General features: G+C 40.9%; 1 protein-coding gene and 2 long non-coding RNA genes across 4 annotated transcripts in view; 2 read left to right on the forward strand and 1 right to left on the reverse strand.

The window, feature by feature from the left end:
* The window catches only part of LOC147656591 (uncharacterized), a 62,352-nt gene extending 40,571 nt beyond the window's left edge, over positions 1-21,781 (forward strand). Inside the window, exon 4 of the long non-coding RNA XR_015294216.1 lies at positions 21,608-21,781. This is a non-coding gene — a long non-coding RNA (uncharacterized LOC147656591). The remainder of the gene's footprint in view (positions 1-21,607) is intronic.
* LOC116415388 (uncharacterized) lies at positions 12,126-13,068 on the forward strand. Its single transcript, XR_004226007.2, has 2 exons — positions 12,126-12,556; positions 12,630-13,068. It is a non-coding gene; the product is annotated as an uncharacterized LOC116415388 (long non-coding RNA).
* Positions 18,388-21,261, reverse strand: Atf-2 (Activating transcription factor-2). 2 transcript variants are annotated; one of them, XM_003698918.4, is made up of 7 exons: positions 20,872-21,261; positions 20,650-20,743; positions 20,408-20,553; positions 20,013-20,341; positions 19,704-19,920; positions 19,277-19,622; positions 18,388-19,207 (listed from the first exon to the last, which is right to left on the reverse strand). In XM_003698918.4, exons 1-7 carry the CDS (start codon positions 20,920-20,922, stop codon positions 18,804-18,806), a joined length of 1,587 nt encoding a protein of 528 aa, XP_003698966.2. In that variant the 5' UTR covers positions 20,923-21,261; the 3' UTR covers positions 18,388-18,803. The 2 variants fall into 2 exon arrangements, with proteins under 2 accessions (XP_003698966.2, XP_031776002.2); XM_031920142.2 differs by having other exon boundaries at positions 20,408-20,550; positions 20,872-21,204.
* Positions 21,782-22,468: the final 687 nt, after the last annotated feature.

Below are 22,468 nucleotides of genomic sequence, written 5' to 3' on the forward strand. Positions count from 1 at the left end.
GATGGAAACGAAAGAGGAAAGAACGCGCGGTGTGATCGCAAAACGGCGAGATCGCGATGCCTGAATCGAAACTCGAGCCAAAAATAACGAGAGAGAAAGGTAAAGGAGAAGGGAGGGTTCCGTAGCACGCGACGTTAGCCCACTTTTATCAAAAGTTCGCGTCTTTCTCTCTCTCTCTCTCTCTCTCTCTCTCTTCCTGTTACTCTTTGCGGTGCCGTTACTTTTCCGCCCTTTTCCCCAACGAAAGAGGAGAAACAAGCTTGCTGGAACGTCGTTGCCGTTTACGAGTTACGGCGCATCGCTCTGTACACGAATACATATTGCCTGCTGGCGGTAGCGGTGCAATTAACATCACTCCAGCTTCAAACCCTCTGTCCGATGACTGACGAAGGACGAAACGAGGCGAGACCTCATCGAAGGGAGAAAGAAACCGGGAGTGACAGAGAAAGAGGGCCGAGTAGAAAGGAGAGTAATAGTTTTCCCAGTCTCTCTTCTCTCTCTCTCTGTACAGTCTCTCCTCGTCTCTCCTCGCAGCCTCCCCTTAACCAACCTCTCCCTTCACTGTCGCCATAGCAACCGCTCTCTCTCTCTCTCTCTCTCTCTCTCTCTCTCTCTCTCTTCTCTCTGTGTGTGTCTCTCGTTTCCTCCCTTTCCGTCCAAGTCGCTCTCTTTATTCTCTCTCTCTCTCTCTCTCGTTCTATGGCCGGCTTCGCCCTTGCTTGCCGACCGTCCCAAAAACATTGACCTTAGCATCGAGATTGCCTCGTGCTCTCTCGCGTACGCATCCCGTATTCATCGGGTCCCGCGATGAATCGAAAGCGGAAGCGGACTACTGTCCGATCGAAACCGTGTTCCACCCTCTTCTCGTATCATCTCTCCCTCTGTTCCTCCGTCTCTCCGCCGTCTGGGTCACCGTGAGCAGGATGGTGGTGGTGGAGGAGGAGGAGGAGGAGGAGGAGGAGGAGGAGGAGGAGGAGGAGGAGGCTCCGCTCTCTGCCGCAGATGGACTGCGCTCTCGAATCGAGAACCACTGGGGGGGCGGAGGGGGAAGCGAGACACGTGCGTGCTTCCAGAGAGCCTCGCCACCGCGCTCGATCGCTCGATGCTCTCGCTCCCTTTATCGATTTTCCTCTCGCTCGTCGTGGTCCATTTTGCGCTTGTCGCCGACGCCGAGAACGCGTTCGATCTAACATCACGGGCATCGCGAGATGCGAAAACGCGACGAAAAGTCGTAGGAAAGGGAAGGATTCTCAACCTCCAATCGTCCAATCGTGTTGCATCGACGAAGAAAAGTAGGAAAGGAAAGGGAGATTGTGATCCCAACCCCGTTGATCGGGAAATAGGCGTCTCGATTGTTTGAAAATAGAGTCTAATCTAGAGTCTAGGTTTTTAAAGACACGTACTCTGATAACCAGGGTCGGGATAATTTATCGCATCCCCTTGCAAGGAAAGCGCGCGTGTGTGGGGGGCAAGGCGTCGGTCGTCCGCACGTTCTCAATTGCGGCGATGTGTGTGTGTGTGTGTGTGTGTGTGTATACGCACGTTCGACGACCCCTGACGTCGTTCGAACACCCTTCGATCAGATTAAACTCTTTACGGGCCGTGGAAACGCCGGCAATTTATCGATTAACGAACACCTTTAACGAAACGCCCCTCCCACGCACCTCGTTCTCGAAGAAAATTACGTACACCTCGGTTAAAGAGACAGAATCTTTCCCCTCTCCTTTTTTTTTTATCCACTCCCTCTCGAATTTCGGAAGTCGAAAAGTCGGGTCGAAGAAGAAGAGGAAGAAATATCGGCCCGATTCGAAATTATCGAAGCTCGAGAAATATCGCGGAAAGTTTTGCAGAGTGTTGGAGAGCACAGAAGGTGATTAGCCTAGAAGGGAAAAAAGCGGGGGGAAAATACGAGGGGGTGGACAGGCTCGGATAATCTGATTAACCAAAGCGTGCCTGATCGTTTAAGGTCGGGGGGGGGGGGGGGGTTGGCCCATCGTTTTCATCTCGTCTCGGCCGCTATCGCCCCGATGCTTCTGTTTACTCTCGGCTCTCGCTTTGCATACCCGAATGAAGCGAGGAGTGTTCCCGAATCCATTAACCGCCGTTTCAGCTTCCGTTTACTTAACACCGTCACCGTCACAGGCAGGGCGCCCACCTTCTTGGCGAATCTGCCAAGAAAGCAAAAACCTTTATCGGAGGAGGGGGGGGGGGGCGATGCCTCGTCGGGGCCGGATCTCTATTACCGCGACAGATCTCTACCCTCGTGGAGAGAGAGAGAGAGAAAAAAAAAGATAGCCGCGCAAAGCACCAGCTCCGCGTTTTCCTATCTCCCTCGTTCCTTTCCACCCCTCCCTCCCTCCCTCCCTTCCTTCCTTCCTTCCTTCCTTTCTCTCGTACGAACGATGGAGGAGGCGGAATTATTATTTATTCCCGATAATACCAGGTGGTATCCGATTATCCTCCCTCGTCGGACGATTCCTCGTACACGTCCCACTGTCAACTGCAACGTCAACGCGAATTACCCGCGACTCGACGAACCGAAGAAACCAGAAGCGAGCAAGCCTGCCCCCTCCCCTCTCCCCGTGTTTCTATCTCGGTGTAACAAACTTCTCTCTCTCTCTCTCCTCCTCCTCCCCCCCTCCCCCTCTGCGTGGCTGCTGCTGCTGCTGCTGCTCACCACCGCTGCGCTGCTTCATCAATTTTAATTAAATCGGCCTTACGTAAACCGTCATTCCCAGAAGGTTCGCAACACCCCGCTACATCAGGCAACGACGCGAACTTTCTCGTCCGTTCGCGTCGCACGGTTTCCTTCACGATTTGCCGGGAAAAAAAAAAAGAAAAAATTCTCCTCTCGAACCGTTGCCCATTTGCCTCCCGGGGGGGAGGAGAGAGATCTCGTTTTTTTCTCCGGAGAGGGAAGAGAAAAAGGGAATAACGGATATCGAACGGATTTCGAATTCGTTGCCCGCCCGTTCGTACGAATTCTTAATCGAGCGGAATCGGATAATAGGTGGAAAAAGTCATCCTTGATTAACCCATTAAACGCACCTATGACCTATTTTTAGATCTTTTTTTTTTTTTTTTTTTGTTTCTCGCACTCGACGAACGAACGAATATTTCTATCCGAAAATTTGCCTCCCGAGTTCTTTTTTTCTGCTCGAGTCGAAGAATGTTGAAGATGTTCGATGAAGAATTTCTTTAATTTGACTTTTAATCGATCGTCGAACGTCGATCGAACGATTTGCGAAAATTGCAACGATTTTCCAGGAGAGAGGGGGATAAGGTCAAGAAAGACAAAACGATATCCGGTCACATACCGAATTTGCATACGTAACGAACGCATACGAACGATTGTGTAACGTCCATCATCGCGATAACTTCGATTCCACGGAAAGTGTTTGCCTCCCCTCTCCTCCGCCCCCCTCCTTCGAATCTCGATATAAATATTCATTCGGAAAGTAAGTCGAGCACCGGATACGAGAGGAGGAACGATTTAACGGACAAAGTCGTAAAGTATCGAGGAGTGATTTGAATTTTTAAAAAAAAAATAAAAGTCGCTATCGTCATCGATGGTTTTCTTTCGTCGTCGTCGAAGAAAAACTGAGGCCTCGCGATGCGAACAATTAGCGCCATTGTCCCGACTCGAAACCACTTGTTACAAGATCACGTCCACGATCCTGTCCTGGAGAGGATCGTGTGCGCTGTCGGCCTCTGTTTCGACTTTTTTTTTTTTTCGCACCGTTGAAAAGTTCGATCGCGACGGACCCCTCCCGTTCCTTCGCTTTTTCGACGGTGGATGGAGAGAAGTTGGGCGAAGGTGACGCATAAATTGCACGCCGCGCGCCGTTTCAATTTTCCGTCGTAATTTCGGGGCTTTTAAAAAAGTTCCGCGTAAAATCTCATTTCTTCCGTGGAAAGCAATATTTGCATGCGCCGACAAGCTAATATCACTGTTTACTTGGGAAACATAATAATCGTCCGGCGTGCGAGCCAAGTTCGCTCGGGGAAAAAGGTGAATTCTTGCCGCTGGGCGGCAACAGCTTTTTTAATATCGATAGAAAAAAGGAAAAGAGGAGGAGGAGGAGGAGGAGGAGGAGGAAAATTCGGAAATGCTTTTCGAAAACGAAAATCATCGCGAAAAATTTTAATAATCTCGCGGGATTGTGAAAGAAAGATTGGCTTCTCCAATTTTTGCAGCGCGGCTCTCTTTATCTCTTTCCTTTTTCTTTCAACAATTCCTTTTCTTTCTCTCTCTTTCTCTCTTTCTCTCTCCCCGCTGCCGTCACGTTGCGTAACGAGAAACGGTATTGAACGGTATATTTACGGTTTCGAAAAACCGCGCATCAATCCCTATTTACTATTTCTTCGTGGAAGAGGGACGAATAACAATACGAATCACGTAATCACCAGGCCAGAATCGGTATAAACAGCTTGCGTAATAAATATCGAGGCAGGTAAACACAACAAAGTTTCGAGGCGAGTGAATGATGGTCCCGTGAATGGAGCATGAGACGATTTGCTTCGGGAGAACGAGATCGGAGATATGGCCGAGATAGAAACTCTCGAGATCTCCAGAGACCTCTCCCTCCTTCCCCCCTCCCCCCAATTTCGATCTTAGAATCGTAGAATCGAAGAATTTTTAAATTCGAAGCGTCGAATGCGAGTGCGAATGATTCTCTCTCGAAGGAAGGAATAATGATAAAACGCGAAAGTTTATAAGAACGTGTCTATGAAACGCGTGCTCGTTTTTGCATGCATACCGGGAAAAATTATAATTTCAGATCTCGAATTAGCATTTCACTTACGTCCATTGGGGGAGAGTGGGGCAGGAAAAAAATGAATATGAACAAAACGAAATCGAGCGAGAGTCGACTTGTCGACGTACAGACAGACGAAGCGAGAAAATGGTTGGCCTGGAAACAAACACGTTGTCGAACATTTTTGTTAATCCAGTTTCGATATCGATAACGGGGGAGCGATAAAGATATCGTTCCCGTAACGATTACGAAGGGATTACGCGATATTTTAGAAGTTGGTTCTGGAAAACAAAAAAAAGAAAAAAAAAAGAAAGAAAGAAAACGAGAAATCGTTAGTACCGATATATGAAGCGAAACTTCATAATGGATATTCGCGATAATGTCGAAATTAACGATGAAATCCACGAGGACCAAGTCGGGTGTGAAAGAACGCAAGCTCACAAGGAAAGTTTAAACAAAAAAAAAAACAAAAGCTGTTTCGTTTCGAACACAAAGATTTTCGTTAATTTCGAATTGGTCTCGCAAAGTTAACATCGTTGAGCATTGCATCGCATCTTGTTGCAATATTCGATTTTAGATTTACTTCTTACTTACCCCGTGCTCCGTCATGTTTTTCGTTAACGAATTTATCCTCCTCTCCAAATAATACACGAAAATATAATTTGCCAGATAGAAGATTTGATTTTCAATTTTCGTCGATATTTACCGTCCCTCTCCCGTCGAGCTAATTAAATTGAACATTTTATTGCCAATCAAATTCGAAACGATTTCGCCCATTCGCATTTTCCTATCGCGATCAATTTGATTTTAATCAATATATATCGATAAACTTCCTCCCGATTATTTCGCTTAATAGTTCCCCCGACTATTTTTTTTTTCTTTTTTTCTTTTTCCTTCCTTTTTCTTCCGCGATAAAAATCGTGGAATTTCGTTAGGAAAAAGGGGAAAAAGAGAGAGAGAGAGAGAGAAAAAAAGAATAACGTTTTCATACGATCGTATAACAACGATAATTCGAATGCAATGGTCGGCGCATTAGCATTTCGTGCCCTCGGAGACCCCTGTCACCTTTGACCCTGTCGTCGAAACGACTTCCCGTCGAATCTTCTTTCTTCGTCGAGCGACCAAGTTTACCGGGTGTTCAACGAAAAAAAAGCCGTTCTTCGTTGGCTCTTTTGAATAAAAGGGGAACGTTGGCCTGGATTTAACAGGCTCAACGGGGCAAAGGAGGAGGGGGATGGATTCATTCTTGGCTTTCCCTTGGCCGCTCCTTCCAGGCGAAAATGGAGATTCGTGGAACAAACGTGATCGTCAAACTTTCTTTTTTTTTTTTCTTTTTTTTTTTTTGCGGGAAGCGCGAACATTCCGGATCCGGGTTTCATTCCGATTTTTTCCTTTCCCCTCTTTTTTCGTTCCTTTTTCCTTTCCTTCCACGACAATCAGCAATCCTGGCTGGAAAACTTTTCCCTTTCGCGCGTCTCCATTTTCTCGGGTGGAGAGAGGCTCGTTCCTTTTTGTGGAGGGACGAAAGACATAAGAGTTTATAGTTTTAAAATTCTCTCGACCCGATCCTGTCCCTTCTCCCTCCCATTCGCGAAGGGAATAGATTCGTGATTCTTAGGAATCACGATTCTTAGGAAAAGGAGACACGGGAGGAGGATCGCGGAGAACGGAGGAATCCTTTGATTACGAGGGCGAGCAACAAGGTTATGCTTAATTATGAAAAGCGACGATACTTCGCGATGAAAAAGAGAGAGCCGTGCCCTCCGCTCCCCTGTAACCGTCGAAAGGATTCTCGAAAAGGGAGGAAGCAAGGAGAGAAATTTCATCTGGCTGTGTTGAGAAGCGGAGTTTTCGAGTCGGCAGATGAACTTTGAAGGGCCTTGAAGCCGGTGGTGGTGGTGGTAGTGGTGGTGGTGGTGGTGATGGTGGTGGTGGTGCCCTGACTGCGTGCAAACCTGGCAACGATTCTTCGCTCTCGCGAGTTGTGCTCGCGAACGTTCACGGCCTAGACGAGACCCGTGTCTCGGCGAATTTTCGTATTTCCTCGAGAATTATGCTAATTACGAAGCACGGTGTCGCGACAACGAGTGTTTTACCTCGTGCACCACGTTGTTTCGACGACCGAAGAAGAGCCGCCTCGAGCGTTATTTCGTCTCGACGAGAGAGAGTGAGAAAAAACAGAGCGGGAATGGATGGCACACGGTCCGCTGGTGGCGGAGACACGACAACACGGGCTACCAGCTCCGGAAGAAATCGATTTATCCGCCATTCCACAGCTCGCAGGTCCGCACTCCTTTCTGACGAAACACGTTCGATTCATGGGACAAATTGAGACGGACGAAAATACAACGATCGATCGGTGGCCGTCTACCGTTATGTCGGCATTGGAAATTTGATTTGACGAGATAGCTTTTAAATTTTTTACGCTCGAATTGAAATTTTTTCTCTTCTTTTTTTTTTCAATATTCAGATCTTGGCGCCATCTTCGCGCAAAAGGGGAAGGAATTATGAGGAAATAATTTACATTTCAAGATGAGAAAATAGTTAAAAGGTGACCGGTGAAATTAAATTCGAATGTTTCTCGAGCAGAGGCTCAAGGTGAACCGTGTAAAAGCTCGCCTGGTCTTTGAGAATACGTAAATGGAACGAGTCTGCATTTTGTGCACACACCCGCTGGGACTTGCCCGCCACCCGTTGCAATGAAACAAACCTTTGAGGACGCGTGCCTTTTTCTAGAGGAGAGACAGAGAGAGCGAGAGAGCGAGAAACAACATTTCTCAAATTCAATCCGAATAGGTTATAGAGATTTCCTCTCCTCCCCTCCCCTCCCCCCCCCTCCCTTCATTTTAAATCGTGCGACGAAATTTTTACCGATGAGCTGATCGGTTAATAAAAACACGATTATTCGGGGGCGTTGATTATGCAAAAAAAAAAAAAAAAAAAAAAAGAACAGAGAATCGCGAATAACGGGTAAACGAAATGATTAACGCGAATCATCCGGGCCGCGTGTAACGCGATCATTGTCGATAAACAGCGAAATATCCTATCGACCTGTCGAAAATAATCGACGACACGGAGGAAATTGTCAACTCGTTATAATGGATGTTACATTTAATTGGAAAGAAGCATCGATCGACGTATTAATCAACATTTACCCATCGAACGAAACGAACGAATCGCTCAAATTTGGTACCAATTGCGTGTCCTCTTGCTCCAATCAAAATCATCGAACACGTTTGTCAAATAAATGGACAATTAATACCTCGCGATAATAAATCGTCGGTAGAAGGGGGGAGGGAGGAAGGGGAGAGGGAGGGGAGAAGAGGGAAAAGGGAAGTTAACAAGTTCGATTTTGAAGACCGTGAAACAATGTGTAGTAAAATAATAATAATAATGTATAATAGATTCGAGTTGTTCTTTTTTTTTTTTTTTTTTTTTTTTTTTTCCTCGTTATCTGACTGTTAGCTAGGTGATAAATACAATGCCACGTTTCCGCGGTTTGATAAGTTCGATCGAGATAGCGGCGAAGCAAGCGATAACGAGGAGTAATGCGTTTTCATTCAACGCTGTTCGAAAAATTTCTTACACACACACACATATATATATATCGTGTATTCCGTTTTGACATCGATCTCTATTCGATCATTCGATCTCTGAATATAATCTGTAAATTAATCACGAGAAAGGGAGGCCTTTATCGTTCTCCTCCACGAGGCTGATAAAAAGCCCGATCCCTCAATAGGAATTTCAAAGTCCACCAAATAATTAACCGACGAGTGTCTCTCTCTCTCTCTCTCTCTCTTTCGCTCTCTCGTTTCAACGAAAATGCGCCTCTATCGCAAATTACACACCATCGAACGTGTCCCGAATCTAACCCTTAATGAATCATAATTTCTCGATCCGCTGATTCCCTTCTCTCTCTCTTTCTCTCTTTCCCATTTCTGACAGTGGTTGAAAAAAAAAAAAAAAAGAACGGAGAGCCTGTTGGAAATGGGAGAAGAAAAAAAAAAGTCGTGAGAACGAGGCGGAAAGTGGGTGGACCGAGCGATATCTTGCTAACGAGCCAGTAATGTGCTGCGGCGAGCCGCGCCAATAATTTCAATTTATCGGTGTCGAAGGTGGCGTGGCTAGTAGTTGAAGTGGATGCCTTTGAAAAGGGCGTGTTGCACACTCTTCCGGAAAAAATATTTCTCACTCTTCTCGTTCTTTTCTCTTGTTTTTTTTTTTTTCTTTTTCGATCGTCTCTCCTCACGTGGAATATTTTTCCGAATTAACATCCAGCATCTGCATAACTGTTGGATGTTAAATCTCTCGTGCACCGGTGCGTCATGTCGTAAATAAGTTGGTTAGTCTCGAAGCAAGATAGATCGGGCGTTTCGATTAGCGGGGAAGGGGTCCGCATAATCGAGATGCAAGATTTATGCTTGTCGATTAGGTGGTTGTACCGGCACGGAACAATTGAAAATGCGGCGTAATGCGGGCCGCGGTAATGAACACCGGGGGTGAGATATTGTACGGTGGGATTTAGAGAAGCTCGTTCAAAAATAACACCTGTGACGACCTCTGTTCACAGCCGGTTGAAGTGGCAATGCCTCTATAAAATTATCCTCGAACACTCCCATAAAATTATCCTCAGGGTGACTGGGTCTGTCTATAAATAACCCGCCGAAATTCACGTAACGCGGCTGATTATAGACGCATCCGAAGATGAAACTGTGTTTCGAATTCTTCGCTCTCTTTGAGAGCGTCGCCCCTATTTCTTCTTATTACGACGGCTCCCGAGGGCACAAGATTTGCATTTTTCTTTCTTTTCTTTTCGTTTTTTTTTTAATCGAATTTCCCCGCCTCTCGACATTAATCGACCGCCTCATTAAGGAACAGTGACCTGGGAAATCGACGTTATTCTCCTCGGTTCTCGTGGCGTGATCTCCTCGGTGCGTGGGTGTATCGCGGGACCGAATCTTCGCGTCATTACCAGGAAAATTTGCACGCCCCTTGGGAATCTGTTGATCTTGGAAATTCAGAAAGTTCGAAGAGGTGATCGAATCGTCGTCGTCGTCGTCGTGGTCGTCATCTTTCCAAGGCAAGTCTTTTCTCTCCGCAGAAGCTGTTCTATCTTGTTCGAAATTTGCGATCGATCGGTAAAAGAAGTAATTTCGCCAAAGATAAAGAGGAAGCCGTTTTTTCTTTTCCCGATGCGCGTTAAATTAATTTTCCCTGCCGAAGTTGCTTCGCCATTTTACAGTCATTCCTCTTCCTCCCCATCCATCCTCGAAACTAGCACGAGGGCTAGAATAAAAAAAGATTACACGAGGTATACCGGCCAAGTAGCCTTGTCATTCCAACGTCCCCGAGGAGATTGACCATAGCGTACACCGTAAATAGAAAACGACGAATAAAAGGAGAAGAAGCTCCGGTCCGGTTGAACAACAAGGGATATACGAACCACCTATCTGCTTCGATAGATCCCATCCTTCCCTCGAGAAAGAGAATGAGAGGACGAAAAAGTAAGAAAAAAAAAATGAAGAAAAGGAAAAAAAAAAGGGGGAAGATGACAGGCGGAAACAGGAGTAAGAATGGGGAAAGAGAAGAGAGCAGAGTGGGGGGAAGCGGACAAAGTGAGAAAGAAACACGCGGCAGGGTGAAATTGTACCCATAGCGTGTGCATATGGTGCTCAAAGCTTTAACCTTGACCTTCCTGCTCCAACTCTCGAAACTCACCACACCCTGAAGAGATAATGAATCCGTCCTCGATCCTTTTTCCCTTTTCGGCAGTGTTTTAACTTTACTTTTTTTTTTTTTTTATTTTGAACGACGATTTTCCTCCACGTTCTTAACGGTTCGGCCCTTTTCGGCCCGAAAAGAAATTCTTGGTTGGAAAAGTTGGAAACTTTCGGAAAGTTGCATCTCGACTTGTATTTCATCACGACGAGATACAAGCCTATTTATCGCGGATCAACGTGGAATAATTGTCGGAATAATTGGCGTACGTTTCGCGGCTCGGATTTCCTATTGGTTTTGGCGAATTTCGTCGGGGTAAAACGAGGGGAGAAAGAGTGGAAATCTAGGGTGCAAACAGAGAGCGGCGCGTACGCTAAACGCGCGTCGAGAAAAAAGTTGGTTTAATTATTCAGCGGGGGAAAGCGAATGGAAGATGCGCCGAAAGTTAAATAATTACATTTCCAGCTGGTGGCTGAAAAGCAGAATAGGTTAATTAAAATGAGCAGGGTGCAACACGGTCATACTGCCGCGCGATATTCACGATCCGTTGAAACATTATGTAAATACGGTTAACGATTGTTTGTTCTCCGTTCTTTTCTCTCTCTCTCTCTCTTTCTTTCTCTCTTTCTTTCCCTCTTTCCTTCTTTTTTTGGTTTTCCAACCCCTCGTTGCTCCCTTCACACCAATCTCGCCCGGTCATAGATCTCCCTCTCTTTTCCACTTTTTCTCCCTCCCGTCTTTCGAAACCTATACGCGGAAGATTAAAAGCTTTCTCTTCCCATTCGTGATTATTACAACGAGAACACCGAGTAGCCCGAGTTTTTTACATTATCCGCACTGAAAATTCCGGCCTTATCTCCTCCACAATGTTTCAATGCGGCCTCCTCTTGTCCCTCCTCTTCCCTCTTCCGCCACTATTCTTCTCTGTCCCCTGCGACACGAATATTCACCGCATATTCGCTCTTGCAAATTTTCAATCGCATCAGTCAGTCGCGCGCGGTTTCAAATCGTGTTTCCAAACATTATCTCGAAACGCGACAGACAACAGACCCGTGTCGATCTGAATCGTATGTATACTTTCGATTCGCCGTATTCCATATCCCACTGTGTTCCATTCATTCTGAAAGAAGAATGCTTATTATTTATTATCGAATATTCTTCTGCTTCTCTCGATCGATCTTGTCTTTTTTCAATTCTTTTTTTTTTGTCCTTCCTTTTCTCTTCTCTTCTTTTTTTTCTTCTTTCGTTCGAATTTCAAAAAGAAAAAAAAAAACAAAGAAAGAGAAAAGAAAGAAACGTCGACAGAATTTTCACGCGGACAAAATCCGACACACAAGGTATTAACCAGTGTCGTTTTTCTCGTGCGTTTACAGATCTAGAAAACAGCTGGCACGAGCGAAGGTCACCGGCCATGGAATATAATTAGTCCGACACTTATGGAACGTCAGGCCAGCTATGGTTCGCAGTGGCCGCGACGAGGTAGACGAGGTAGCCTAGGCACTTGGAGATCGGCCTTTGTGCGACACGTGTGGACAACGTTATTTCCTTCTTAAATACGGGTCCTTGGTCTGAATCATGTGCCGCTGCTTACATCGCCGTAAAAGGAACGGATCAGGAAGGAAACGACCAGCGACCATAGTCAATATCGGGGGAAAAAAAAGAAAAAAATATTTCCAGAGTATATCGGCTATTTTTCAGAAGGCAAGAAACTTCCTAGTATCCCATTATGGGATACTTCTCGATCGGATCGATCATTCGAGGAAGCCTTGGACGAACCTCTGGATTTTCCAAATAGGAGGCAATCGATGGGGAGACTACGTGGTGGTAATTGCGACAGTTGTAATTACCAGTGTATTAACCAGTTGCAAATGTCGAACGAGCCAGCCTCGAGCCAGCCGCAAGGTTTCCCCCGTAAATAGGGGAAGAAGATTGTCCAATTAACTGTCTCGTTTAATTGAATCTTATTTCCTTTTCACTTGGTCCAGTTTCATTGGGGCTTCTGCGCTTTATCGCGTGAGTCGAATGTAATGCACAGCTCGGAGGTCGGAAGCTTGGCCGAAGAACAACCCACGACAAAAGTAATTTAAATCTTTCTCTCTCTCTCTTTCTCTCTTTCTCTCCGCTGGTAAATCGTGAAACGATTAATTGTAGGAGGGATCGAGTTGAACGTCGCGGGATATTTTTGGCCATACTCCCGCCCACTCCAGCCTTCGACAGCTCGCAAATTGTCGTCGTCGAGTGGCGCGTGAATATCGTGGAAACGGACTGTGCGGACCGTTTAATGCTCGTTTAGACGCGCAGGCTATTCTTTCAAATTTTTTCAGACAATTCGTTTTGCTGCGGGTGGAACGAGGAAGAGGAGCAAGGAGGGATGAAGATGGAGGGAAAGAGAGAGAGAGAGGATGGAGCAATTCCTCGAGACGGAGGTGAAGGTATTCTTTTTTTTTTTTTTTTTTTTTTTAAGGCGGAACACTTTACTGCTGCTCGTTCCACGCTGGTAATGGAGAATCCCCCAGCCGCCCCAACGAATTAATTCGGGGCTAACGCCGAGACACTCCCCGATATCGAGTCACTTCGTTCCACGGGCCAGTGTTAGTATCTGCTTTCCACCCTCTCGGTTAGCTTTTCACTGTACTTAGCCACTTGGACTCGGTTACCTCCTTTTTTTTTTTTCTTTTTTTATCATCCCCCTGCACCATCAACGATTTCTAATTTATCCACTAATTTGTCCAAGATCCTTGAATCCGTTTCACTGGGTCATTTAAAGGAAAAAAAAAAAAAAAGAAGAGAGAGAGAAAAAAGTCAAACCCCTATCTCCGTCCCCCCTTTCTCTCCACTCCTTTCCGCCGCCTCTTGCGCCTGGCGGCTGTATTTGCATCCGTATTCGGATATTTGGCTGCGATTTTTACCATCAATTGTGCGCTTAAGTAGTCGTGGCAACCCCTTTATTGCCAGGAACGCGATCTCCAAGATGAAAAGCAAACTTCTGGCGAGCTTCCATCAGAATTAAGAGAGACACTCGAGGCGGTTTTTAATTAGCTCGAAAGGACATCATCGGGAAAGAGGGAAAAGTTCGGTCTAAATACGTAATTAAAACCGCGAGTGGGATAGTCACAGTATCTTACGCGAAACGATAGCCGGTAAATTCGAGTGAAAAGCTTATTCTTTCTTATTTTTTTCTTTTGCCCTCTTTGGCGCGATTTCCTCATCCTCCTCCTCCTCCTCCTCCTCCTCCTTCTCCCGAAAGAAAATCTTTTTTTTTTTCCCCTCCCAACTTTAACTTTAAAATCGTAACATATACGCGTCGCGTGAAATTTATTTCATAGATGTAAATCTTTTAGATTCTCACGCCGAGGAAGAATCAATGGGATTCCTCTTTGCTCCACACGACGTACAAAGCACGTGCCATTCGCCGCAGAATCCACTTCTCTCTGAAATTCTTGTCTCGTCGAGCATCTCCTTTCCTCCGATGAAAATTCAGAAGATTCCATGGGAAAATCAAAAATCAAAATCCAAGAGAGTGGCTCGAGTACAGGGTTGCCTTCCGAAGCGTCTGTGCAAGCGCGCGCAAAAGAGATGAGCGCGATCGGGGCGCGGGGAGAAGAGAGCGTTGTACAGCGCAACAGAGAAGGGGAGAAGCGAGAAAGAGAGGGAAATTCAAAGATGGCGCCACGCGTGTGCCTGACAGAGACGAGGAACGGGAGCTGAAGCGAGGCAACCGCCTTCGCTTCTTTCCCCTCTCGCCGCCTTGGCGAAGAGTGACCGGCCCGAAAAGTCCGAATCCGATCGTGGAATGGCTCAGTAGTGCGCGAGACACATTTCGTGACGCGTGCTCGTCGTTGGTATCGATATCTTTCGATGATTCACGAGCATTGCGACGAGAGTAAGCGGCGACCAATCCCCGGTTCCGTTACATCAGCATCCGACTACGTGGGTCCTCGACGATTGGCTCTCTCTGTGCTGCGTTCGAGTTCTCTCTCTCTTGCACGCGTTACAGTCGGAATAGGAGAAAAAAAGATACTCGCCGCCTGTGTTTCCTCGCGGTGCGGCTTATTCTCGAACTAGATACATACTACGCGCATCGTGCTATTTGCCGTGTGCATTTTCGTTTAACCAGATTTTCGGTGGAAACGTGGAGGAAATACGCGTAGAGAGATTTTCGGCGATGAGGAGAAACGCGACGAAGACACGAGCCAGCAGCCGAGCGACAGACAGAGTGAGAGGAAGGGAAGCTAGAGGGAGAGCAGCAGAGAACGACGGGGTATTTTGGACGCAGATCGATCGGTCGCTCTCCGGTTCGCGCCATGTGACCGGTCAAAGACCAGTCTGCATGGGATAGGAGGTTAGAAACTTATTCGGTATCCTTCGAAGTGTTGTAGTCGCGTGGCGGTTCCATTTGTTCGTTGATCAGTCGAGAAAATGAGATCTCTACCGAGTGATGTGGTAGTGTCAGTAGCGCGTGAGCCAGTGAACGAGGTAGTCGTTTTTTCGTTAGAGCGTTTATCGGGCATTCGCGTATCGCGGTGGCGGGCTTCGGGAGAAGCACGATCGCGAGGGAAAAGAGAACCGATTTTACCGCGAAAGAATGTCGTTGTCTCGGGTCAGATGTAAAAATAAAAAGAAGCAGACTTATGTCTCAAGGCTATCGGACCACATATTGTCTCGGACCAGGGGCGTAAAATCACGAGGTTGTCTCCCTGCACGCCGTTCATTTCATTTCGCCGATATCCTCGTATAATCGCGCACCATCCATTATCATTATCTCATTAGTACATGGTTTCATTATCTGACGTATACGTGTTACTAAAATTCTTTCGAAAAGAAGAATGTTTCATAGCTTTTATTTTTTTTCTTGGTTAAGGATAATAATGCTTTCTCGGTCCATTGTTTCATTGTCGTTTACACGTTCTTCTTATTTACATCACGAATATATCGAAAATGATTAATTATCTCGTTGAAAAATTGACGACGATTTTAAAATTTCTTTTCTTCGCTTCTAATGTTTTTTCGTGATACTTTGTTTTCGGAAATAGAAGAATTCCGCGGCATGGAACAAAGGAAAAATCGACAGTGCGTGAATTTTTATGAGGTTTCGTTCCGAAAAAGAAAGTAATATAATATAAATATCGTATATCGTATTACTGCTTGCCGTGTTACGTTCGATCGTGTTTTGATCTTCAAAAATAATTTCTCTTGAAATTTAGAAATAAATTCTTCTTGTAAAATTTACAAATTAGAAAACACGTGGCCTGACACGTGTTTTTCTGGAACTTTACGAAAGAATTCTGTGACATCTTGAATCGTTGTTACTTTGTCTAGAACACATTTATTTCCATCGACGCTACATTATAGATTCGATAATAGTTTCACAATACCGATGGAAAATTATTTAACGATTTAATACGGAGAATTGTTATATATTATTTTTTTGTACGTATAAGTGATTGTACGCGATTAAAATATCAAAGCAGTTTTAGAAGCTATATATACGTATATTGCGTGGATTAACAGATAACGCGTGCTTATCTAGGAAAGCAGTATTTGACTGCCAGAACCTTGTATTTCAGATTAACCTCGTTAGAGCAGGATTTGTTAAGGAGTTTAAAAGAAAATATATATAATTATTTTTTACTTTTTTAAGAAAAATAACGCATGTATGTATGGCTATTGAATTGTTGAACTTCGAGAGATAATTTTGTATAGTTAGAAACATTTATTTTCGATAATGGTAATCTTTTAGAATCAGTTTTAGAAAAAAGACATACATAAAGTATCTTTTTCAACAGATTTTTTTTTTACTTTAAAACAAGATATGATAATATTTAAACATTTATATTTAGATATTTAGATAACGTCGTTAAAATCAAGGAGAAAATTGAAATTTAGCGAAGTAGATAAGTGGGTCGCGTTCGCGGTCGTCTGACTACTGATTTCTGAATTTACTGCTACTACGATAAATTGATGTCAATGAGATCGATATTAATTAACTCATGGGCCGTTGATCGCTGGAAACCCCATAAAGGATAATCTCTTTACCGCCGGTGTTTCTCGGAAATGCCCAAGTAACATTATTCTAATATTTAGAAGAAGAAGACTGATATACTTTTCTATTTTTTAGTTCTTCATCGTCGTTCATATTTGGATATAATTTCACATGTCGTGCTAGGCGAACGTTTCGTGAAATAGTTTATACTTTCGAAAATGATTTTATTAGTTTGTTTTTCTCTCTCTCTCTCTCTCACACACACACACACACACACATACACACACACAAAAGAAGTCAGACTTATTATTTGTATAAAAAATGAAATGTTTCGAAAGGTTATTCGTCGAGGTTTTAAAATTTATCAAGACCACGTTTCTAATATCTATCGAGAATTAAAAGCATAAATTGTTCGCAGAATGTACGATCACAATTCACGATTTCCTGCGGGCATCGAAAAGAAACTGCTCTGTCTGGACCAAGGTTAGAAGATTGCGTTTGTTGTATAATAGCCATACGAGTTTGATTCAGGGCCGTAAAAGTCGGGTATTCGCGAGGGGCGATATGATCTATTTCTGTCCTCAACTTGGAAACATGGAAGCATTAAGGGTTCTAAGAATGATATGCCTCGTTGGAATCACGAGTAACGCTTGATACTCGTTTGAATCATTGCACCAAACAAACATTAGTGTCATTTTATCTTACGATCGAATTATTTGTTTGCTTGTATTTTATAATATAATAATTCATATCGTTTTCTACAAACAATTTATAATAAATATGGCAATGATTCAATTCGAGTCTTTTTCTTCATTTCTTTTAATACAACAATATCGATATATATTACATAAAATCGATCCTCTTTTCTTTTGATTTATAATTATATCTCTTGGTATCTCCCTCGGCTTGTGTTTCTATGCATATCCAGATGAAATAGGGGAATTCTTTTTTCTCATGAATGATAAGTTGAAATAAGAATGTTTTCGTCTCTTCTGTCGAACCGGCTTATCGTTATAGGAAAACCGTTGGTATTTACCGAGTAACCGATAATTCAGTTACATCTCACTTGGCTCGTTGTGTTCTGGGCGTGTGAGTCACTGGTGTGACTCAAGGGACGGAAATCTTGTTTGTCGAAAAAGTAACAGGCCTTTTTCAGCGTGGTTTCGCTATCTTTCTTTGACCGTTGTAATATCCCACCATAAGAAAGACATATAAACTCGCTCACAAAATATGAGATCGGTCGCGAGCTAACTCGGCACATTTTATGTAATCGAAGGATAAACATAAATTTTTCCAGCGATTAGATAAAATTACGCGATAAAATGGATAGAAACCATTCAAGATAGAAAAAGAAGATCAATTACTTCTTTCTATCAATACCACTCGTTCATTCGAGGGGAGGGGGAGGGGGGAGTTGATAACGAAGAAAAAGGGAAACAGGGTACAGTCGATGTAATAAGAGGGAAATCAATACCCTTCGAAAGATCAGCAAAATAGTATCCTTTTTTCTACGAAGATCTACAGGAATCGTGTACAGATTGGACATGATGGATATTATCGAATAAAAGGAGTTTTTGGTAGCCTCGAGTTTCGAGGCGTTTCGTGCCCAAAGCCCCTTATCATTCTCCTGTCCGGTGTAGAATTGTTAGACGACTGGACGGAGAACTGATAAGGGCCCGAGGGTCACAGAATCATCGTGAGACTTCTAACATCCGATACGGAGGAAAAACTGTACGATTTGATATATGAGAAGAGTTTATAATTTTATAACTTATATGATTGTATAATTTTATATTGACATAATAAATTTGTAATATATTTATATTTATAATATATATGATAAAGAGGAAGAAGAATATATAATAATAAGTACATGTTGTTATCTTTATAAAATTACAAGACCAGATAATAAAGAATGTAAACGCATTGCAAGAAAATATTGAATTTATTATAATAAATTAAAAATACAAGATTCCTTTTCCTAGATTTATACACATGGATATGGAGTATCACATTACCATATTATGAAAATAGAAAATTCCCCATATACTATTAAATTATAGCCAAAATTCTCTGTATATTCTTCCCTTCTCCTTCTGATCTTTCTTGCACTGTCATTCCTAACTCGAGCAAGACTTCAACTTACAAAAGCAATTCAGAAATTCAATATCGTTCAACATTGCAAAGTTTATTTAATTTAAGTTAATAACGCGCAATACTTTGATATCTACATTATACACATACCGACTTATATTTCTAATTCTATATCATTTCCTTACCAAAATATCAATGAAATTATAATCATTTAACGATTATTGTACAATGTTTGTCTTTTATCACATTCACGTTTCGTTATTCTTTGATGCGTTTTGATCAATCTCATAATTAGGATTTATTTGAATTATTTGTCTAGTGGAATTTTCTATTTTTTTTATTGGATTTTGCATAATAAAAATTGGCTTTGTTTCTTCCTTCTCTGTTAAGAGTTGACCGACACTCATAATCTTCAGAGTAGGCACCGTTTTAATTAACGTGGCATTAGGAATTGATAGATTTGTATTGCAATCTACTTTTGGAAAAATTATTGGATTTTTTGATGGTGCCAAAGATAATTTTTTCTTTGGCATAATAGGCACTTCCGTGGAAGAAAAAGTAGATCTTTTCACTGTTGATGTCACTGGAATTGGGCTAGTTATAGCGTCTGAATTTACAGATATTATTTTTGGGCCGAGTATTATACCATTTCCTGTAAAAAATACATAAATGGATAATAAAATTTGAGCAATTATATTTATATATATATATATATATATACCTTTTTGCATTGCTTTTGTAACTGGACAATCTTTATGAGCCAATAGAAGCGTTTTTAATTTAGCAACCTCCGTTCGTAAAACCTTTATTTCCATCTGGAGTGCTACGTTAGTTTCGTTTACATTAGTGACCGTTCTTTCAAGTTGTTGTATCCACGCTTTCCTTTTTGCTCTTGCTCTCATGGAGCTAGCACGATTACGTTCTAGAATTTCTTTTTTTTTCAATTGATCCTCTATCGTTTTACTTCTATTTTCTCTTTTCGCATTATTTAATTCATCTTTCCGAAGATTACCATTGGGTTTTTGATTTTGCGAACCGGTAGCTTTTGTTAAAGTTTGTTTTAATTTCTATATAATTATACAAGAAACATTAATCTTTAAAATTAAAAAAATTTATTTAAATATATACTAAATCATACAATAAAATACCATTTTTGCTAGAGACAATGTAGAAATAGCAGATTTTTTGAGCTGTAATCTTGTATTACATTGCAGAAGAGGTTCTGTTTTTATAACAACTGTTTGTTGCTTCAAAGACTGTACGTTTGTCGTGTCAATAGAATCACAAAGTGGAATCGCCGATAATTGCATTAATTTTCCATCGGCTGTTTTTAGCAATAATTGAACCTCCTCACCATTAAATGACCTTTATAAAAATTTAATTTTTATTCTTTACTTTGCTTTAGTTAATTTTTAATTAAAAAATAATAAATAAATAATTCTATACTTTTTACTTACAATTGCGAACTTGATTGTTCTTGTAAAACTTTCGGTATTATTGGTGCATGCGTAACTTGATTGATAATATTCTCTGTTAATGTTACGTTTCGTTCAACGCTTGATTCAAATTTTTCTTTTAATAAGTTTTCCTCTTCCGTTTCGGTAAGTTTCACAGGAGTACAAACTTCACTATCAATGGTAGCTTTTCCTTCTGTGCTTTTTTCAATTGAAATACTGTTACATTCTGGCACAGAGTTTTCAGATAACATTTGATTGTTACTAGACAATACATCTGCGATATGGGGAAATATATGAGGTGTGTGCAATGTATCATCTGTAAGTCCAGCCTAAAAAAGTATTTAGATCAATTATATTAGATAGATATTTATATGTATTTTAATTATATTATTTACCTCTGGTACCGTAAGAGTACCAGTATTTCCTGATTCTACTGCTCTTCTAAAAGTTTCTTCAAAAGGATTTACATTTTGTAAATCTTGAAATAATCCAACCTCTTCACAATTTCTGATAAAACGTGTTGGCGTAGGTGTTTGATCTGCTACATATAATGTATATAAATATTTTTTAGTTCTTTATCTTTGTTTTGGAATATAATTAAATTGTTAAAATTATTTCAATTAAAATTAATATTTACCAACAAAACCATTATTCTTAGAACTATTTCCAAGATTTAATATCATGTCATGTTTTTTCTTGTGAACCAATAACTGATCCTCATCTGTAAAATTCTGTCACAATAAATAAAACCATTTAGATTGTATATATATATATAATCAAAAATTGGAATCTCATATTAATAAATAATAAATATTAAAAAAAAAATCTCAGTTTTAGAAAAAATAAATTCATATATTACCATATTGCATCCAAACGAAGAGCAAACAAACATTTTTTCAGTATCTGCCATTGTTAATTACTAACAGAAATTTTGTAACAACAATTCACAGGTGGTACGATCTAATACAAAAACAAAGTTTAAAATGTATGCAATATAATACAACTCGCCAGAAGACTTCATTTCCTTGGAAATTTCTGTATCGGCAACGCATATTTTTGTTCAATACTGATTATTTTACAATTTTTAAGTCATTCAAATTCAGACATATGAAAAATAAATAATGCACATAACCTCTTGGAATCTTTTGACACACAGATTCGAATCAGCTGTTTCTATATTAAATCAGTAATCTTTCATTCATAGAGTGCCGAGTTCATACTTAGTATTTAGTACATTTTCTATCTAGGGACATTTTTTGTTTTTTAGTTTATAGAAACAGAACAAAACCAAGTTAAAAATATATTTTCTATGTATATTCATATTTTTATTCTATATATATTATTTTTATTTTCATATTGCATACATATATATGTATATCTTATATATTATCTCTTTATATCTTATATCTTTTGAAAAGTGTTTAAACCACAGATAAGATATATTCTATAATTAGATTTTAGTAGTAATGAGATATGTGTTTGGGAGAAAGCAAGCAAAAGTAAATATTTTACTTTTAAGATTATAGAATAATCTTAAAAGATATATTCTATAATTGGATTTTAATAAAATGTATATAAAAAATTTTTTGTTGCAGAAAAAACATCTTTAAAATGGGAGAAGTATATGTAAGAGAAGATAAGCAGAAGTAAATATTTTACGAATACTCTTTAAAAACTTCCAAAAATTTTTGTAAATGAAAATGTAAATATAAATATAAGAAATGTAAATAATGAAAATATAAATAAAGACATCAATTTTTGCGAACAAACCGTAGTTTTTATTTATTTTTCCAATCCCAAAATTTTTTAAATTTTCGAATTTTATAACATCATTTTCAAGAAATGTTGAAATTCTCAACTTCCTATCAAGTTATATTCTTCTAATACAAAATCGAATTTTTGGCCAAAATTTTTATTCTATGCTAAAAAATCATGTTTAAAACACGAGTATATAAAAAGTAAGTATAAAAAAAAGGTAAGTATATTATATTCTATAATTAGATTTAAGTAAAATGTCTAAAAAACGCTTTGTTGCTAAAAAATCATCTCTAAAATAAGGTAAGTATATAAAGGTAAGTATAAAGGTAAGTATTTTACAAATATTCGAAAATTTTGGAAAATTCCTATAAAAACTTAAACATCTAAACTGTAAATAACCAAACCAATTTTTAAAAAAATCACAAATTTTAACTCACAAGTCCAAAATTTTAAATTTATACGAAATTGGTTAAAAATATCAAAAGTTACGAGAATTCTAAGAATTTGACGTCACTTCCAAGAACTGCTAAAATTCCTAGAAAAATTTTTCGAACAACCTCCTATCAAATTATATACATCTAATACAAAATCGAAAAATTGGCAAAAATTTTCGTTCGCACAAAAATTTCGATAATTCTAAGAATTTAATGTCATTTCTAAGAACTGCTAAAATTCTTGGAAAAATTTCTCGAACGACC

Source organism: Apis florea, unplaced genomic scaffold (genome assembly GCF_048593485.1).
Source record: "Apis florea isolate Af1SG1 unplaced genomic scaffold, ASM4859348v1 contig_3587_pilon, whole genome shotgun sequence".
NCBI lineage: Eukaryota > Metazoa > Arthropoda > Insecta > Hymenoptera > Apidae > Apis > Apis florea.

Excerpts from the sequence above, each read along its gene's own strand:
- Atf-2 (XM_003698918.4), bottom strand. The coding sequence starts at position 20,922 with ATGGCAGATACTGAAAAAATGTTTGTTTGCTCTTCGTTTGGATGCAAT. Across the intron at positions 20,554-20,649 it reads TAAGAATAATGGTTTTGTTG|CAGATCAAACACCTACGCCA; the intron begins GTAAATATTAAT and ends CATTATATGTAG. Across the intron at positions 19,921-20,012 it reads GAACAATCAAGTTCGCAATT|GTCATTTAATGGTGAGGAGG; the intron begins GTAAGTAAAAAG and ends ATTTTTATAAAG.